This window comes from Brachyistius frenatus, unplaced genomic scaffold (assembly GCF_029030835.1).
Source record: "Brachyistius frenatus isolate BFR_SWC_R1_liver_20210118 unplaced genomic scaffold, ASM2903083v1 Contig_25, whole genome shotgun sequence".
Lineage (NCBI taxonomy): Eukaryota > Metazoa > Chordata > Actinopteri > Embiotocidae > Brachyistius > Brachyistius frenatus.
Window position 1 is genome coordinate 3,310,208 of NW_027210624.1, and position 20,539 is coordinate 3,330,746.

General features: G+C 43.5%; 1 protein-coding gene across 4 annotated transcripts in view; it reads right to left on the reverse strand.

The window, feature by feature from the left end:
• mpp7a (MAGUK p55 scaffold protein 7a) overlaps positions 1-20,539 on the reverse strand; it is a 143,098-nt gene that overhangs the window by 50,728 nt on the left and 71,831 nt on the right. For all 4 annotated transcript variants that reach the window (XM_069698045.1, XM_069698046.1, XM_069698044.1 and 1 more), the window contains one exon: positions 11,646-11,777. In XM_069698045.1, the coding sequence (XP_069554146.1) occupies positions 11,646-11,777 (132 nt within the window). The remainder of the gene's footprint in view (positions 1-11,645; positions 11,778-20,539) is intronic.

Here is a 20,539-nt window from a genome sequence, read left to right on the forward strand (position 1 = left end):
GATGGCTGGATGACATGATGGAAGCTGGCTGGCTTGTACTCTGGTTGTATGGATGACGAGAGGATTGGCGAGCTGTCTTGGCCTGGCTCATCACACGTCTCGGGGTCTGGGGCAGGATATGTGTGGCCTGTCTACGAAGTCCCACAGTGGAACAGATGGACGCTCGAATCTCTTTACCTTAACCACGGCCACAACTAAAACCACTGCGCTGGTCCTAACCCGCCAGGGAAAACAAGCACAGTGCTCCATTTCAAACACACGGCCCGTAACGACCACTCAAAACATCGCCCCATGAACCGAACCGAACGGCGTGGCATTTGACAAACATTATTTCTCCCTCTAAATTGAGAGCGACAAGGGAAAACAAACGCGAGCGGCCGGGGCATAGAGGCCGACGTGTTTTGACATGATGTCACTTAACAGCAAAAGTGTAACGGCGACAATAAACTCCTGCCGACTGCTGTGTTGACTGCTATGTTTAGAGGTATAAATACAAGTGTAGTGGAAACACATGCTGGCGTTCTTCACACCAGATGTCGGCCATGGAAAAACCAAATACAAAGTGGGAATGGGCCTCCTGGACATTAAAATACAATTACCTCCAATCATATCTGGTGTTGGAGTGTGTCATTTCATCTTACCTCACTGAGATGGCATAGAGCCCCCCACACATAACACGCATGACCGTTCCACACACGTAGCCCAGCATAGTTACGACTTCTTACAGACTTCCTCGAAGGCCGCAGACTCCAGATCCGCTCAAAAGGAGTAAAATCGTGTAATATTAGTGTATTAGGTCAAGATCAGAAAATCCATTTAATGTTATGGCCACCTATAAAGATTAATACAGCACTGTAAAGAATTAGCAGGAGCCCAGATCAAAATGTACAATATTGCTACAGAAAGGGGGGGGGGGGGAAGAGAAACCGGAGAGCCGCGAAAGGTACTTGAGGTTTTATGTCAAATGATTTTTTTTTTTGGTGATGCAACAGAGCTGCCGCTGCAGGCCAATCCCCTCTGGGTGACCCATTGCATGCCTCTCCACCTGTTTTATTAAATCACTTGTGATTGCAACTAATAAAAGCGACTCCCCCCTACCCTACCCGTCCTCCCTCATTCCTAGTCTCCCTCGCAGCACTAAAGCTGGCTCTGGTTTCCCTTTTTATTTCCTTAACCCAAGTCTTGACCTACCAGTCGTAATTAACAAGTATACTGAGAAAAAGGAAAATTGCAGCTCCTTATTATGATAATTATGGGGAGCAGGAGGGATTCCAGGAGAAGCTGCCAGGTAATGAAATGCAGAGAGCTCTGACAGGACAGCTTACCTTCATTTGTCTTCCTACACCCCCGTCTTTCCTTTTCCTCCTCCTGCCTCTTTAAACCTTAATGTTAGAGCAAGTCATTACCCAGTTACTATGAAAACACACTTAGCAGCCCACCTCAGGACTTCAGACAGGTGGCGGCGAGTTTGGTTCTGCGAATCTGTGAACAAATGTGTGGCTATCTTACCGTGTGTGTGTGTGTGTATTTGTTTCCATACTGTTCGCATGAATCACCCCGCGGACAGTATGGTGATTCATGTCGACTGAGTGGAATTGCCGTCTCCTTGCTAGAAGCTGGATAGTGCCAGATATTTAGTCATGATGTACTGTATGTGTGTGTGAGAACTGTATGAGTCCATACAAAGAGACAGTTGTGTCGCGGAGAGAGGTCTATCTCTGCTCTGGCATTGTTTAGTGTTTTCCCCGTCGTTATCCCGCATAAAGAAAACAGCACTTTCACATGTCACTTCTCATTTCCAAATGGGGCCGGGAAGCAGGGCCGCCGAGGAGCACCCTGCCCGACGGGCAACAATGCCCACATTCAGCCGCCGAGTCCTCTGGCTCTCGCAACGCAGAGCGGAAAAGAGCGAGAGCGCCGGGATGTGTGTCCACGTTTATGATTACACATGATGGGAGGAAGACGTTTTCTTTAAGAGGGCCGTGAGATTAGGATCTGGGAATGCCTCCGATGTGGCTTTGGAAGCCGCGCATGTTTTCACATTCACAACTCAACAGGCTGCAAGGGTGGCGGAACAGCCGCTGGGCCGAGCGTTGTACAAGAACACACATACGAACAAACACAAGGGCTGCTCCACCGCGGCTTTAAACTATTTTGTAACTCTGTATTAAATTGATTGAAGATGACAAAAACACAGTTTGTGAATAGATTTCTCCCAAATTTATATCTATATTATACTGATGGAAAGTTAATTTAGGTAGACTTACATATGCTGCTCAAGAGGACTTTATATTTAACGCCATCTTCTACAGCACACACACAACTTTCTATACACCGACACAAATTGTATATACAGTTCACTCAGAAATTGCCCAAAGCTGCCTCATTAGAACCTGTGATAGACTTGATATGATAGAAACAATTAAATTTGCTGCTTCCTGTTATATTTTAAAGACTACTTTTGAAATATTTCACGACAAGATTGTAACAGAAAGATCGAAAAGTGTACAAAATAGTGTTCCTGTTATTTGTCGGTGGTTCAGATGCACCTCATGTCTCGATGCTGTCTAAAATGCAGTCCAAATGTTATTTCTACTCTCTGCTTGAGAGTTTGAGTAAAGCTCTGGCTCTATAGCAGACATCAGGTTTGTAGCCTAAAGGGTAAAGAAGCAGTCTTGTATCCGGTAGTAACTCGGCCCACCGCCACCACTGAGCGGCAACTCAGCCTTTCAGGTGTGAGTGTGTGTAACTGAGAGAACATCTGTAAAACTCCTCTGAATAAGTACAATGGTCACGTTTACGTTGACATTTAATGTGACTTATACTGTAGCCATGTTTACATTTTGAATCCACTTCTGGAAGGTGAACTAGTATGAAGTTTAGCATTTATAACAAACACTCAGGGCTTTGTGAAAGAAACAACACAATAGTTAACTACACCTGCAGATCATTTTCATTTTTCTGTGCCGACTTGTGCAAATTAAAAATCAAATGTATCATCCCATCAGCTCCAGTCGTCAATCACCTTCAATTACTGGGAATACAGTCTGAGCTACTTTACAGTTCGTACTTATGGAATAAATAAATAAAATGCCGCCATTTTGAGATATGAAGAGTAAAACTGTTTTTAAATATATCAAATTATGCATTTATATTCTTTTTAGGGAGTTGAACCCTCTAATCATTTACACTTCAGTGCACTATAATGCAGTGTATGTGTATAGCCGGGGATCACTCCAAAGCATGTAATGTGCCTTTCAGTCCACTACAGGATACTGTGTCAGTGTGACGTTTTGTCTCACTCATGTATGACCAGGATCAAAGAAGGAGGCCATGTGACTGAGGTCATGTAATGAAGGTCGGGGTGGATGGATGGAACAAACACAGGACTTTCACCCAAGAAACCAGTGTTTGAGTTCACGAGAAAGCAACATAATGTAATTTTTAATTGAGGTACAGAAACTAAGTTACATGCACTAATTATGCGTTAAATAACTTAATAAACATTTGTAACATTACTTAGGTAAAATGATTTACTTCAACCCAAACCATTGTCTCTTTTCCTAAAGCTAACCATGTGTTTTTTGATGCCTAAACATAAGGCACATTACTTTTCACACCTTGGCAAACACACACTGCCTTTATGCTCACACAAAAGTACACAGAAAGACATGCATTTAGAAACTCAGTGCACAACCATGTCTATTTATGTCTGTTTCTGTGTATGTACATTGAGAGCAAGTTTTAACCGGAGTCAAATTACTTGCATGTGAAAACATACCTGGCCCGTGAAGTTAATTCTGATTGTGACGTCGGTGCTCACAAAGAAAGCTCTTCACAAAGCACATTGTAGTACATGCAGACAACAAAACCTTTACATAAAAACCCATTCAAAGATCCAAACACTGAGGAGACGATAGTGACACACACACACACACACACACACACACACACACACACACACACACACACACACACACACACACACACACACACACACACACACACACAGTGAAGCAGTCAACACCAGCATTGCTCCCCATTTTCTTTTGCAGCACCCCTGACACTGCAGTCCAATCCATCAAGTGAAAGATGTATTGCTTTTAAAGCACATGGGTCTGTCTATAAAACACTAACATGTGTGCTGTCGGGTTTAATCTCATTAGCTGCTCCATTCATTTCCAGCCAGTGTCATTATTTTGCTTTCAACTTTCAGATGTAAACAGACAATACAAAAGTCCCCTTTTTTTTCTTCTTTCTTTTTTTTTTTAAACACATACATCTATCTAGTCTCTTCTTTTGATAACTGTCTCCATTAAGAACCTCTCTTCAAGGTTTGCAGCCACACTCAGACGCGACTCAGTGTGTAAACCTGCGTTTGTTTATATTCACACCAGCACAGATTATATAATAATGTGAATGGCATTTGGGCTCAGCTGAGGCGGACGCTGACTGTAACTCTCTGACTCAATGTGTTTGCGAAGGCTTCCAGACAAATTGAATTCGAGCAGCCACGAACCGACCGTCCTAATTGTGTCAGAGAGAAGAGGAGGCCCGTCTGCCGCAGATGAGAAAAGCATGGCATGTCAAAGTGCCAATAGCTCATTCCAGCGACTGCCCTTCATGGAAAACCAACTACGTCACGAACTGAATCGATCACAAGACTTTCCTGTCTCGTCGCAATTATCAACTCCCTTATTAAGTCCAGAAAATCCACAGACATCAATCACGCAACTGGAACTTTTACAATAATAATGTTGGACATGTCGCCTACAAGTGTATGTGCAGCGAGTGCTATAGCTCTGCAGTCCAACCAGTGTTATTTGTGGGTCTATAATGAGAAGTCCAGCTGATCCATTGGTATCCAGTGGCCGGGGTGGCCGGGTGGTCAGGCCTAGCAGTGGTCCGGCTGTATTGATTGGTAGTAGCTGATGCCAGGCAGGACGTGATGTAGGCCGGCGCTGCCAACTGGATGGCACGGACCCTGCAATCTACTGTTTCCATTTAGTTGCACCCAATGACACCCGGTCGTAATGGGAAAACCAAACCCTGTGTGTGCAACAACACGGAGCAGAGAGAAAAAAAAGAGGAAGAAGAAGAGAGGAAGGAGAGTGATAGAGCCCGACACTGATCCTGTCACATTCCTGGCAGCAGAGGTTTTATGGCTGCTAATGATGCCTAACAACCTGGGATGGAAGAACTGAGGGAGCAAGGGATGGATGGATGGAGTGTCAATTTTGTACCAGTACCGACAAAAAAAAGAATGTGGAAAGGTGACCGAAGACCTCACTTCTGAATTAAAAGTGTCCAAATATACACAAAAAAGGAAGTGAAATGCTTTATAATTAGGCTGTAACCACGTGAATGCTCTAACGCCTTATCTTCACCTCAAATAAGCTGCAAAAAAATCAAGTACACAAGAATGACCTGAAAAAAGTCTGATAGCAAAACCATATGAAAGAAGTGAATGAAACTGTGGGAACAAGAGGAAGAGAAAGATGGCTGCTAGCAAGAGGATAACTCAGGATCAACTGAGTGGGAGAAGTGAATGAACGTCACTCCGACAGCGATGTGAGCCTGCATCGAACCGAGTAGCACTGGGAGAGCCGACAAGTGATGTGTAAAAGGAACAGGCGCGCAGCGGGGCACACGCGGCGAGCATCTCCGAGTCTGCTATTTACATCTGCGTCACAGGGCCTCCAGTGCGTCCAAATGAGAGGAACAGAGTCGGCCGCAGCAGGCTTGTCGGCCTCTAATGTTCTCACATCATAGTGCCGGTCACCCCGAGCCGCTGCGGTGTACCCGGCTGGTCGGCGTCCAGCCTTCTGATACGTAATGCATTTTGTGTACGTGAGGATTTGGATTTTCCAGGATTATTTGGGGTGATGATTTAGCTCCTCCACAGCAAACAAAGGTCACTTATCAAGTTGTTTAGCCGGTATACATACGTATGGGTCAAAAGTTCAAAATATACCAAACAGATGACACTTAAATCGAACACATTACAGGCGAATAAGCTACAAACTTGAACTATTAGACATACTCAGTTGAATCCCAGCTGAATGCTTATATCAAAACCTCATCACTATATGTACAAGACCTTTCTTGGACTACATGTTTACCGAAATAGTATTCAAAAAGTGTTGTTGGATTTTTGTTGACATATGAGAATCAAAGGTTCTTCCATGAAAGATTTTGGATATGTCTTTTTACTACTAAATTGGTTTTCCATGGTTCCTGGAGGGCTGAGGTGCTGTAGCAGCGGTGGGGGTTGGTGGGCAGGTATTTCACTAGAAACGATGCATCTTCACATCATCTTGGACTATTATCATTACAATATGTGTTTAAAAATCCACCATCTGCCATAAAAATAATAATTCCCAAACATTGGTCAAACAAAGCTTACAGTGAAGAGAGTGACTGAGGTGAAAAACAGCAATGAGCCTCAAAAGATGCTAGTAAAATAAAAAGCCCTTTTCTCAAAATGAGTTTTTTTTTTTTTTTTAAATCTTCACTTCAGTAGTGCTTAAAAACACCAGTTTTAATCTCCTCTATGTTCTGCATGTTTTTACAGAGGGGTTAGTTAAATTGCTATTTAACAATCTGATTTGTATAACCTTTTATATGTGCTAATTTTTCATGAATTTAGGAGGAACAAAAAAGGTTTAGCAAAAAAAACAAAACGCCTAAATGTGTTTTGGATGTTTTTTGTTTCCACAAGTCTGAAAGAAGACATGTTGTAGAAGGAAAATATTCCAAAAACTCAAAATTTACCAGTGCATTAAAAATGTTGTTCCTTTAAGGTTTCATTAACATCAACAAACGCTTTAACACCATATAACTTAAGGTTTGAGGTAATGTATTTAACTTCTCTTAAATCTTTCAAAATCCTCCAAACTTCTGGATCTGTTCCCTTATTTTTTTTTTATTTTTTTTTTGGCCTGGTGACATGACTTGTGTAACACCAGGTAGCAGAATGCACTGCTACCTCCAACTGTTGTCTACAGTTTTCCTATTAGTCAGTCTGCACTCAGGCCCTTTATCACCGGAGGCCAACTTGCAGAGTATATCAGCTCCGCTGCCGCATTCTCAGCCCTGACGCAACCCCCTCAATGCTCCACTTTAGACCCCCACCTAAACTGCTCTGAAACCAAATCCAAAATAACACATTCTTTCAATAAAAAGGCACGGTCGAGCTGATGTATCTGTATGCGCACACATGTTTATGCCGCTCTCCAAACCCAATTATTTCATTGTCCCGACACTTGAGCTAATAAATCAGCCCTTTTGGGAGAGCAACGGGAGAGCAGGGAGTGCAGCAGAAAAAAAGGGAGGAGGAGAAAGAGAAGAAGAAGAAGAAGAAGAAGAAGAAGAAGAAGAAGAAGAAGAAGAAGAAGAAGAAGAAGAAGAAGAAGAAGAAGAAGGAGAAAGAGAAGAAGGAGAACAAGGAGAAGAAGAAGGAGAAGAAGAAGAAGAAGAAGAAGAAGAAGAAGAAGAAGAAGAAGAAGGAGAAAGAGAAGAAGGAGAACAAGGAGAAGAAGAAGGAGAAGAAGAAAGAGAAGAAGAAGGAGAACAAGGAGAAGAAGAAGGAGAAGAAGAAAGAGAAGAAGAAGGACAAGAAGAAGGAGAAGAAGAAGGAGAAGGAGAAGAAGAAGGAGAAGAAGAAGTTTTTACAGTTTCACCAAAATGTGGCATGAAGTCACGCTCTGAGAAATGATCGCAATTCATCAGCGCTACCGAACACAATCCACTCAACTAATCACAATTAACTTAATGGATGAATCACAAAGAGGCCTGCATGCTCAGCAGAGCCGCGTCTCTGCATCCACCAGAACTATGGAGCGAGAGAGAGGGAGACAAAAAGTGAAAGAGTGAATGAAAGAGAGCATAGTAAGGAGAGACGTTTAGGTAATTAGATATTGTACAACCCCGTTGTTATGATGTTAAGTTTGAGAATTTCAGACTGATTATATAAAATTGCGAGTTAAAGGGCAAATCCAAATCAATTTGTTAAGGAGGTGGATGTGGACCCTGCACAATTAGAGGGTGTTTTTTCATTGTGACATCACCGTGAGTATCTGACCTGCTGACTGCTTCCTTCACGTCCGATCTAACTGTTCATCAGGGCCAGTTCTGCTCCAAAGACGAACATGATGACAGCGAAGGGGCCAAAGAGAGAATCGTAACAGTCACTGTCTAATAAGGCAACTTGAGGAACTCACCAGAAGCATAAGGACCATTTCACACCAAGTGCAAAGTTTTCACGTGCCATGTTAGCACATTTACGTACAAAATGTTTGTGGTGTTACAGAGGAAACAAAAAATGTATTAATGCACACGGCGACTAAAAGTTGGTAAAATAATTGTATGATTTACAACAGTAGCTTTTTGTTGTGCTGAACGCTCTACGATATGTACATCAGGACTTCACTCAATGTTTGACAAGCTGCAGCAAAGACAACTCGAACAGAGACGGTTGTGGAGTTCAGAGTGTGTTCACAAGGTTTCCCTTCTTTCTGCTGCAACTCTTGTCTGGAAAAATGAATACAAATATTTGCAGCCGACTTGATGAGTGCGAGTTTTACTCCCTTGGGACGTATTAGTTCTTCGCTGGTCTCAAGACAGAGAAGAGTTATCGGCTCTGACCGAAGCTGTGAGGACGCAAACAGGATGGTGGAAGAGGTGCGCTGCATTTGCCCAAATTTAGCCAGCTTCTTCTAAACTTCTTCAGGCTGCCCTTTGCTCTGTGCCCACAGGACAAACACAAAACCATCAGCCCGGACATTTCTGACTGCTCACTGCCACAAATGCAACCTTTTAGTCCTGATTGTTTACTTCCATGCATTCGCAGAAAAAAACAACACTATGCCCTATAATCCTACTGTTGTCCACACCATGGTCAGGCCTAAATTATAGCCGTTGGACATTATGGGCAGCAGCTGCTCCCTGTGGGTCCTTCGGACACCTCTCCGCAGCAACAGACTCACACTCGCTTCCCGTTATTGTATGGATGATTTCGGTTCCCTCACTGCTGTGGAATCAGTCGCGATGGCAAATTCAGCCGCCGTTTCCATGATGAATGAAAAGTGTTTTTATCTAATACAAGTGGGAGGTTATTATGGCTCGATTTCCTGCTATAAATCTAAACGTGCAGCCTGTTTTGCTTCAAAGCCTGCAGGGAGTGATCTTAATTAAATATAATGATAGAAAACCGAGCCGCCGTCGCAACAATATTGTGGTGATGCTGTTGAAATATCATATTTAAAGAGCCACTTTAAATGAAACCTCTTTTAAATTGGAAGAGTATTTATAAAAGTGACCTCCTATTGACCCAAAAAAACCAACACTGAAGGCACGGCACCTTCTCTATTTAGATCCAGTCACTTTGAAACACACAATAACTAGTGTGCACCCTTAAACCATGAACTAAAATTGAGCCACTATATTACTGCAAGAATATATTCGACATAATTAACACCTTCGATATTGCGCAACAATACACAATATCACACGTTGTAAAATTGTGTTTCAGATGTTCTCAGGAGCCAAATCACTTAGGCCAAACAGCATCAGGTCCCGTAATGGAATAACACCAGCTCGGTGATTAAGCTGACCGGGGCGGGTGTAAATCACATTATGGTTTCGGGGAATGTGATCCAACGTCGAGCTCGGGAGAGGCCGGAGCAGGAAGCGTCCGCGACAATGTGTGTTGTGAGGGAGAGAAAGCGAGAATTCCTCCAAGCCACATTATTACGTCGCGCAGCTCTGCAGAACATGCAGCGGGCAGAGACCCAAAAATGGCTTAGGTGTGTTCTCCTTCCCCGTCGGGGTGTGGTCAGAGGAGCGCGCCGGCCTGGAGCCAAGATGGTGGTCAGGGTGAAAACCACACAGTGAAAATAGAGGCGGCCGGGACCAGGACATGTCCAGCACAGATCAACGAGAGGGCAGGGCCTCAGCACACAACAAAGCGGCGCAAGGACAGATGGAGGTCTCTGACAGGCCATCGAGTTCTGGTGCCGTGGAGTGTTTACGTGCTGCAGGACAAGGAGGGGAGTCAACACAAAACAGGAATCACAAGAAAGGCACACCAGGGAAAATTAGGGGGGGAAAGGTTTGTGATGCAACCAAAAGCAGCAGCATTTATGTTTGGTGAGGTTACAGAAGCCCTTTTCCAAATGTGCCTGACCAGCTGACGAGGCCCAGGGAATGCTGGGAATGGCAGCCATCAAACGACGCAGACACCCAGGATGTCGAGGGGTGGAGGAAAAAAACGAGAATGTAAAAGAACCGCTGGGGCCCAAAGGCTGAGACAGACGGGTGGTTGTTGATGTCTGGGATCACGTCGGAAGCGCACGGACATGAGAGGCATGTCACAATGAGAGAGCAACACTGACCAGGATAGAAGAGGAAGCCGTTCGCAGACACCGAGCCTAGACTGGCTGAAAATACTTATGGCCAAGAGCAGGGTAATTGTGGCTGGTTTTGGTGTGCTTACAACTTCAAGGTTGTGGGTTGGATTCCCACAGGCAAGTACCTCAGAAGCATGTACGGCATTGGCTTGACTTGTGGTGGGGAGTCTGCTTTGATACAAGAAGTAGTTGGAAGTTCAGGGATTACCAAACAAGGTCGACACAATAGGATTCTAATCACAAAATATGTTCACATAAAACGTTTATGCCGAAGTTTACACCTTCATTTAAAACCGAGAGTCGAGGAGAGTTCCTGAGTTTCTGGGAACATCTGATCTGATCTGCAGGTGTTGAGCCTCGGAACATTGTGATGAAGGTTTTTTGCAGCTGATCCAGATCCGAGTTATTTAATATTGGATTTTCTGCCGACACTGAGTCCTGATCGAGTACTTATATTTTACTAGATATTATAGTTTTACAAATCAAAGTTCATTAAAGTTATTATAGTCAATCCAATGTATATGTTTGGAAATTGACTAGGTTCCTTAGTTCCTTAATGTTTTTTTTTAATTGATATTTTTTATAAAATAAAGTAAACAAAAATATCTCAATCAGAATTGCAATTAGTGCAGGGCCTGGTTTTAATTTTTTTTTTAACAAAATAAAAGCTGTCTTTATAAATAGCTCCTATCAATTCCACTTAGTGCAGCATTGGAGTGAGAACACACTCAAAATGACTCTTAGAGTCACTTTGAATCAGTGTTAAAACTTAACATTTAACGTCACAACAACTACAAATCAAAGTTACCTGAGTGAACTCACTGGATTTGGTTGGGTGTTTATTTTTTTAGGTGCCATATCAAATTAGTGGTATTAAATGAAACTCTGTCACCACCGCCTCACAGTTTTGTTTATTTCCACACAGCAAGCATTTTAGCTGCATATATGCCACACGCCAGAGTACGCTCTCTGTTTATGACACCGGTGCGAAAGCTGACGTAAAACACAGGATTGGGGCTAAATCCAGCTCAGTGTAGCCCATACCGAGTTAAAAAAGTGCCTTCAACCGTCGTGATCCTTGAGATCTGCTCGGGACGTCACTATTTGCTGCCCACGGTGGGGGACATTTTTTTATTTTTTTATAATTTGCCAACTTCTCAAACCCATATTTCCAACCTCTGGAAGCTGCTGAAAATGATCTGCAAATCATTTGTCAAGACGACCGAGTTTACTTACAAGGGGTTCCTTGTTTTTGACCAGCCGTATAATTTTCACAGAATCCTCGTCATCATCGAGGTCTTCCGGCAGTGGAGGTAGTTCGGGGTCGTAACTCTTCTGGGCAACCGTGTCGTGGACGGACAGAAGGCTCTAGAAGAAGGAGAAAACGGAGGGATTGATGAGAGGAAAGGAACAACAGGCCATGGTTATCAGTCAAAGCATAAAGGCCTCAACCTTCCGTCTGCCCAATTAGCAAAATAAAGTGCACCAATGCATTCGATTACGAGTTCAATCTATCATTTGTTTCTCTGAGCGGGACAGAGAAAATGCAGACTGCTGGGAGGATGGTTATGAATTGGGGTGTCTGCCTCCAGTGCAGGGTGATGGATTTGAAGGCTTTCAGGGCCAGAACTTGTAGCTGCATGCGTTAATTGTCATTAGGCCCAATGCTCTCCCTCCATACATCTCCCTGATTAAAGGCAACTCGCACTCGCCCTGGACCATTGCTCACCGGGAGCTGCGAGTGGAACGGTGGGAGGGCAACGTTGGCCACCGTTTTCCGAGGCCATGCTTTCCAGGGCAACGTGGTGAACACTCAGGAGAAGTGATGTTCGGCGCTGCTTCGGGCGGCAAGCTCAAAGTAATGAAGTTCTCAGCCGCCTCAGATATTTCACACGTTCACGAGCACACATAAAAAAGAGACGGGACGCAGACAAGAATGATGCCATTGAGACATTCATTTTTCAAACTATTTAACGGCTGTGTGTCCGGACCAAGATGTAGCTGGACGCGTGCTGCTTTTTCCGTGGTTGAGGAGGGGAGAGAAAAGTGAGAAAAACATCTTCCACCCCATGTGCCAGACAAAATCGGAGAGAGGGAGGGATATGGTGAGAAGAGGAGCCGTGTGTTTTATGACATGGGAGCATGCTGCAGTACAGCGTTCAAGATGTTGCTAACTGGGAGCAGATGGGAGGAGGAGACAACCTGAGCTGTGTCCGGGATCCACCAGGGACAAGCTGACCAGCACACACACACACACACACACACACACACACACACACACACACACACACACACACACACACACACACACACACACACACACACACACACACACACACACAGTGTATCTTATATACAACGTGAGGACTTATTCTCTTCGTCCTGGCTGAAACTTTAAAGGATGATTCCACTTAATTACAACTAAAAGTATTTCCTTTGTAGTTTTAGTCATCATTTCTATCCATATTAACAACACTGTACTCACGGGGCACCCCAGTTGTCTCGGGTTTGAGGGTACCGATCATTGACCGCGAAGTCCCATGTTTGAGTCAGACTCGTGACCTTTTAATGGGTGTCACTCTTTCTGCAAGTTATCGATCTTCACTTTGCTGTCCAACTGTTAATAAAATCACAAACTGGATCCAAAATCTTACATTCTGACCACAAAGTTAATTGCTGAGAACCAGGAATGTGGCAACATCACGAAAGAGAAGTCCACCGGGGAAAGAAACTCGACGAGCCAGACAATAATGCAGATTTTAAACAAAGCTCCAAGTCGGTCGAACTTGTTTATCAAGACCCACATATTCACACAGTGAATGCGGGTCTGGTAAAACCAGACTAACAAGCAGTGGACAAATCACAAAGTAAGATCCCATTTATATTAAATCAGAATTTTCTTTAGCTCATCAAACCTAATGCCGAATTTCAACTCTTACCCTCAACCCAATATTAAAACAAATTCTTAAAATTGCAGACCAGAACAAAAACAATTGACAAATTGACTCGAATTCCCAGAAGAACAAACATTTGATTCCATATTTTTCCCTTTTACGTCTTTCCACCCTGAAATGTTTCTTTTGGTCCTCTTGTCCAAATTTCCTTTAAATGCCTTTAAGCCTCTCTCCTCTTCTTCAGTTTTATCTTCCCCGCATCAGTTTGTTCACTTCTCAGAACAGGACTAACAACGCGTTCCTGGCTTTCATCTGCTCCACACATAAACACATTTTGCATTGTATTGTATGTCTGGGGATGCTGTCATTATGGTATTGAAATACTCTCTTGGAACGCTACAAACCAAAACTGTTTGCAGATGAAGACAATAAAAGCAAAAGGGATGGGAACGGGATCCCGAACGTGTGCTCGATGTAACATATAAATTACTTCAGTTGCACTGGTACAAGGCACGGATGGAGATTTCAGAGTTGCAGTTTCCTTTACTATGATGTGATCGGTTAGTAATATCCACAAAGGCCTGTGAACATACGGTATATAACTTTATAAGCTGTGGTCCGTCTAAAGATAAACAAAATATCACCTCCCTATTTATTTACAGAAGAAAGCTTATGACTTTGTGGCCACCATCTTGTTTTTTTGTTTTCTTCATCTTCTTTTTAACCGTTTTTCTCCCACAAGTGGAAAAAAAAAACCCACTGTTTTAATTTGGGTAAGCGTTCTGAAAACGTCCTTTGGTGAAAGCCAGCTTGCGGTGACAGCAAATCTGGAGAAAAGGGAAATATTTTGTTTTAGTTTGAGGTTGGATACATGTGGTGTCGTGGCTCTCTTTATGGTGTTCGACTGTCAGTCACAGCACCTGATCTAGAACGCAAAAACACGAGGGCCGGGCGTCCATCAGCCTCTCAGCAGGGTCCGATGAGCATGCGGGCCGGCTGCCCGAGAAGAAGGAGTTCAGTGCTTTGTTGATGCTGTCCATCATTAGTCCTCCAAATAACCACTTTGATAGCTGATTAAGAACTTTTTGGGAGGTTTTTGAAATCCTATACATACGATTTTTGTTAGTATTTGAATGTCATTTATCTGATTTCAAACAACTCAAAATTAAGCTAAAACAATAATTGAGTGTTAAACATTTGGTGAATGTAGATGTGAGAGTTTACTGCCTTTTTAATGTTGAAATTATTACCAATCAACAATTTGATTTGATCAGAATAAACTCGGCTGTTGCAGTGTTCAAAGTTGAGAGAATGACCTTAGAAAAACTTGACTTTGGTCTGTCATTGCTCAACCTTTCCCCCACTAATCTGCCAGTTGCCGTTTCCTCTGAACTCCATCCATCAGGCCTAATATCCTGACCTTGAGTGTTCTCTCATCGATGGCACTTCCTTAAATCTGGCATTGCTCCCCCTCTGCCACATCCTCCCCCACGGCCGTGCCTAACAACCCGTAACAGAGCCACGGCTAATTCCTTGTAAAAACTTTGTAGGAAGCAGCAATAACAGCTGCATGCTAATAGTTAGCACATGGTACATGCCCTGGCTGGTGACCGCTGACATGGACTACAACTACACAGGTACAAATGTTTCTCTCACACACACACAGACACACACAAGGTCTTGTTATGCCTCGGTGTCGGTGGATTAGCCGCCTAATCAAATCTGGAGTTATATTCTTGTAAAGACCCTACAGCTGAAGCCCGAATAGCAGAGGAGAACGAAGGAGAGGCGAAAAGAAAGATGAAGGGAAGCAAAACCATCCTTGTTTTCCAGGCATCCCCTTCTTTCTCAGTTCGTGTGTTTGTGTTCATTAAGGCATAATAGGGATCCTAGAAAAACAGATCACTGAGCTTGACTAAATAAACCTGCCCGTGCATTCCTGGCATTGGCCTCTCATTAAAGCCCCCGGCCCTGTCACCGGCCCGCTCGTTTTTCAGCTGCCGGCGCTGGATTGGTGCAAGGTAACTGTTTTCCCCAGGCGGGAGGGACCCTGCCGTGCGCGCTCGGCCTCGGAGGCGCTGCTGTAGGCCAGCTGGGATACGACTTTCACGCCCACCCTTCTCCGAGCCTTGAACCTTAGCACGCACCGCCTCGAGTCAAATACATTCTGCAAGCGTGCATACACAAACCTACGTCCATATACGCCGGTGGAAACAGCCGGCCATCATAATTGGCACTTTCATCACTGTCAATATTAGTCTTGCTGAGGGGGGCTAATATGGGTGAAAGTTGTTTTTTCATGTGCAAATCGTAAAAGAGAAAGTTTGAGGCAGAGAGAAAGTAAGAGAAAGAGAGAGGGGAGTTTTAAAGAGCCTGATTTATATCCCCACCCTAGGAATGGATCATTTCAGCCATAATTAAGAGTGATACAGTTACTATCGTACAGAGACGCCATTCAAAGGCAGCAGCCATCTGCTTGTGTTTTACACCACCAGCCCTGTGATTTACACTGGGCCTGGCTGGTACGGTATCAAGTGCCCTGGAGGACAGATGGAGACAGAAAGAGACAGAAAGAGAGCAACGTTTTAATGCTCCGTTTCTGAAGCACACATGCTGCTCACAGCTCGAGACACTATGTCAGGAAAATGCCGTCGAAGCTCGCCCTCCAAAACCAAGATGCTGGAATTGATCTATTGTTGACTGAATGTTCCAGATGAAGCCAGCAGGAGTGTTTAGTCTGGCCATGTCAGGCCCATGTGCTTATAAACACCGTGAACCAACACGCAGGAGTAGAGGTTGTGAAGTTGGGGGGCAGCAAGTCTGTGGAAGAGTGTGAACACACACACACACACATGTCAAACACCAAACAACACTTGCCCTAAAAAACAGATATACTGCGACTCTAAAGGGTCGACTGAAGGGAAGAACCTTTGACATAAGAGGCCTTTTTCTTTTAAAAGGACGAGAACTATAGAAAATCCAGAAAAGGGGGATGCAGCTGTCTTTGAACAAAGCACTCACTGCTGCTTGGTGCACCTTTAATGCCTCGATGAGCAGGTTCCAGTACTTTTTGGATTTCTTCTACTGAGTGTTTCTGTTGCTTCTCCCTGCTGTGAAGTTTCTGAAAAGTCATTGGTTGGAGTCCTTTTTCAGACATAAAATGCCATTTGCTACGCAGGTTGTCTGACTTGGATTGTGCTGCTGGGCTTTCTGCCAATCTGCACCGGCCGGCAGTAGAGGAAGCAGTAGCTGAATATTTTCCATTGTTTGGTGTGGGATTGTTTGGCTGACCTCTTTCTGCACCGGAGCTGAGGTCGGCTCAGCGGCGTCCGGAGGTGTTGGGAGAGCAGAGCGACAGCAGTGATTTTAAAAGAGAGCAAATGGAGTGAAAACAGGTAAATATTGATGAGGCTCTTCCTGAGCAGACAAAAGTGAAGCTGGTGAAATGGCTTTGTTTTCTCCTGACAGAAGTAATGTTTGCTTTACAAATAGACATCACAAGTTCTTGGGATATTTGATTTTTAAATCACTAATTCTTCCTAATGGAAGAGATTTCCCATCCAGAAATTGAATTTGGTAAATCGAAATAAATCTGATCTCGTAAGATTATAATAATTGGACTTAAAAAGCATATACAAACCAGACTGACAAGCAATGTACTGCTTCAACTTTGTTCCACCTGGAGCCGCATCCATTGATACCATAGAGCACTGACACATCTTTAAGGACACTCACGGCAGCAGGATTCGACCACTGGAAGTCACCAAGTAGAAGACATTCAGCTCTTTAGTTGCTCTTTGACCTCAGTGAGGATAAATTCAAAGGTGAACTCAATACCAAACTGCCTTCTGTGATGAGCACAGAAAAGACGAAGAGCGTCTTCAGAGTGACTTTAACTCCATCAAACCTTCCTTGTAATAGTATACGCTGCTGTGCAGTACGTTGGCCTTACATCCTCAAACCTTCCGTAACATGTGGATCTGTAACTGAAACTGGACTTCCTGGATTATACTTTATTGTCTCTCGACTGCCTGAAGCCATACGCCTCCACTGACACCGGTATTTGGTATTTATTTGAACATATAGCTGGTTTCGGTCTGAACGCCCACTGATCCAAGCTGCATGATCAGCTGGTGTTGGTGGACAGGCTCTGTAGAGAGGGCTGGGGGGGGGGGGGGGTAATTATATTAGCTCAGAGGGGATTGGATGATTTTTATATGGATGAATTGATGCTGTGTGTGTGTGTGTGTGTGTGTGTGTGTGTGTGTGTGTGTGTGTGTGTGTGTGTGTGTGTGTGTGTGTGTGTGTGTGTGTGTGTGTGCGCGTGCACCTGGACCCCTCAGTCCCATCTCCCGCCTTCACCTCTCCTTCACCTCATCAGCTGAACTCGCTGAGCTTCCTGATCGATGACTTTCACGAGCTCCGTGTTTTGATGGATTGACCTCTGCCATGCCAAATACCTCCAGTGTAAGAGTAATTAAAATAATAAACCCGGGATTTTCTGACACAGGCATGCCTCATGGCGAGCGCACTGATCATTTGCCGGCAAATTTCACTTTGGGGCTGACAAAGACAGAGGAGCTCACCGAGTCCCTGTGTAGCAAAGTAGGAGAGCAGAGTCGTGATAGATTCCAACGATTCCTCTTCAGGATCGCGGCTGTGTGTGTTAGTGATGAGTGTACTCACTGTGTGTGTGTTAGTGATGAGTGTATCCACTGTGTGTGTTAGTGATGAGTGTACTCTGTGTGTGTGTTAGTGATGAGTGTATCCACTGTGTGTGTTAGTGATAAGTGTATCCACTGTGTGTGTTAGTGATAAGTGTATCCACTGTGTGTGTGTTAGTGATGAGTGTACTCACTGTGTGTGTGTTAGTGATGAGTGTACTCACTGTGTGTGTTAGTGATGAGTGTACTCACTGTGTGTGTGTTAGTGATGAGTGTATCCACTGTGTGTGTTAGTGATAAGTGTATCCACTGTGTGTGTTAGTGATAAGTGTATCCACTGTGTGTGTTAGTGATGAGTGTATCCACTGTGTGTGTGTTAGTGATAAGTGTATCTACTGTGTGTGTTAGTGATAAGTGTATCTACTGTGTGTGTGTTAGTGATAAGTGTATCTACTGTGTGTGTTTAGTGATAAGTGTATCCACTGTGTGTGTGTTAGTGATAAGTGTATCCACTGTGTGTGTGTTAGTGATAAGTGTATCCACTGTGTGTGTTAGTGATAAGTGTATCCACTGTGTGTGTTAGTGATGAGTGTATCCACTGTGTGTGTGTTAGTGATAAGTGTATCTACTGTGTGTGTTTTAGTGATAAGTGTATCTACTGTGTGTGTGTTAGTGATAAGTGTATCTACTGTGTGTTTTAGTGATAAGTGTATCCACTGTGTGTGTGTTAGTGATAAGTGTATCCACTGTGTGTGTGTTAGTGATAAGTGTATCCACTGTGTGTGTGTTAGTGATAAGTGTATCCACTGTGTGTGTTAGTGATGAGTGTATCTACTGTGTGTGTGTTAGTGATAAGTGTATCCACTGTGTGTGTTAGTGATGAGTGTATCCACTGTTTGTGTGTTAGTGATAAGTGTATCCACTGTGTGTGTTAGTGATAAGTGTATCCACTGTGTGTGTTAGTGATGAGTGTATCTACTGTGTGTTTTAGTGATAAGTGTATCTACTGTGTGTGTGTTAGTGATAAGTGTATCTACTGTGTGTTTTAGTGATAAGTGTATCCACTGTGTGTGTGTTAGTGATAAGTGTATCCACTGTGTGTGTGTTAGTGATAAGTGTATCCACTGTGTGTGTGTTAGTGATAAGTGTATCCACTGTGTGTGTTAGTGATGAGTGTATCTACTGTGTGTGTGTTAGTGATAAGTGTATCCACTGTGTGTGTTAGTGATGAGTGTATCCACTGTTTGTGTGTTAGTGATAAGTGTATCCACTGTGTGTGTGTTAGTGATAAGTGTATCCACTGTGTGTGTTAGTGATGAGTGTATCTACTGTGTGTTTTAGTGATAAGTGTATCCACTGTGTGTGTTAGTGATAAGTGTATCCACTGTGTGTGTTAGTGATGAGTGTATCTACTGTGTGTGTGTTAGTGATGAGTGTATCTACTGTGTGTTTTAGTGATAAGTGTATCTACTGTGTGTGTGTTAGTGATAAGTGTATCTACTGTGTGTTTTAGTGATAAGTGTATCCACTGTGTGTGTGTTAGTGATAAGTGTATCCACTGTGTGTTTTAGTGATAAGTGTATCCACTGTGTGTGTGTTAGTGATAAGTGTATCCACTGTGTGTTTTAGTGATAAGTGTATCCACTGTGTGTTTTAGTGATAAGTGTATCTACTGTGTGTTTTAGTGATAAGTGTATCTACTGTGTGTGTTAGTGATAAGTGTATCTACTGTGTGTGTGTTAGTGATGAGTGTATCTACTGTGTGTTTTAGTGATAAGTGTATCTACTGTGTGTGTGTTAGTGATAAGTGTATCTACTGTGTGTTTTAGTGATAAGTGTATCTACTGTGTGTGTGTTAGTGATGAGTGTATCCACTGTGTGTGTGTTAGTGATAAGTGTATCTACTGTGTGTGTGTTAGTGATGAGTGTATCCACTGTGTGTGTGTTAGTGATAAGTGTATGTACTGTGTGTGTGTTAGTGATGAGTGTATCCACTGTGTGTGTTAGTGATAAGTGTATGTACTGTGTGTGTGTTAGTGATGAGTGTATCTACTGTGTGTGTGTTAGTGATGAGTGTATCCACTGTGTGTGTACGTGTTTCCGAAGCCCATTTTCTCAGGCTCTCCTACAGTCTGTATCTGCACCTCTCCTGTACCTATCAGTCTTTCTACAGAAAACGCATTGTTTGTATTTCTTTTAACAGATGAATGTAGCGGCAGGATTTAAGAAATGAACCATCATCACTAGTACATACATTCAAACATCCACTTCTGAGCCGGACTCCTCCGGGAGCTCCTGCTGTTTGACACCGAGAGGTATTGAGTATTTGTATGTAGTGGAAGTGTCTGTGTGCGTATTATGGTGGGGGAGCTGTTGTTTCTGGCAGAGCCCAAATAAGCATGACGACAGCGCATTAAGAAAGGAGCCCGTCCAAGTCTCCTTCTATCCCGACGTCATGAAGGCAGCTCTGTCTGGCTCAAACACCTGGAGGGCCTGATGGATGGCCAGAGTCATGCATTAGAAAATAAAATGTGTAAATTTATTTTGTAGCTGTCTGCGACAGGCTAACGAG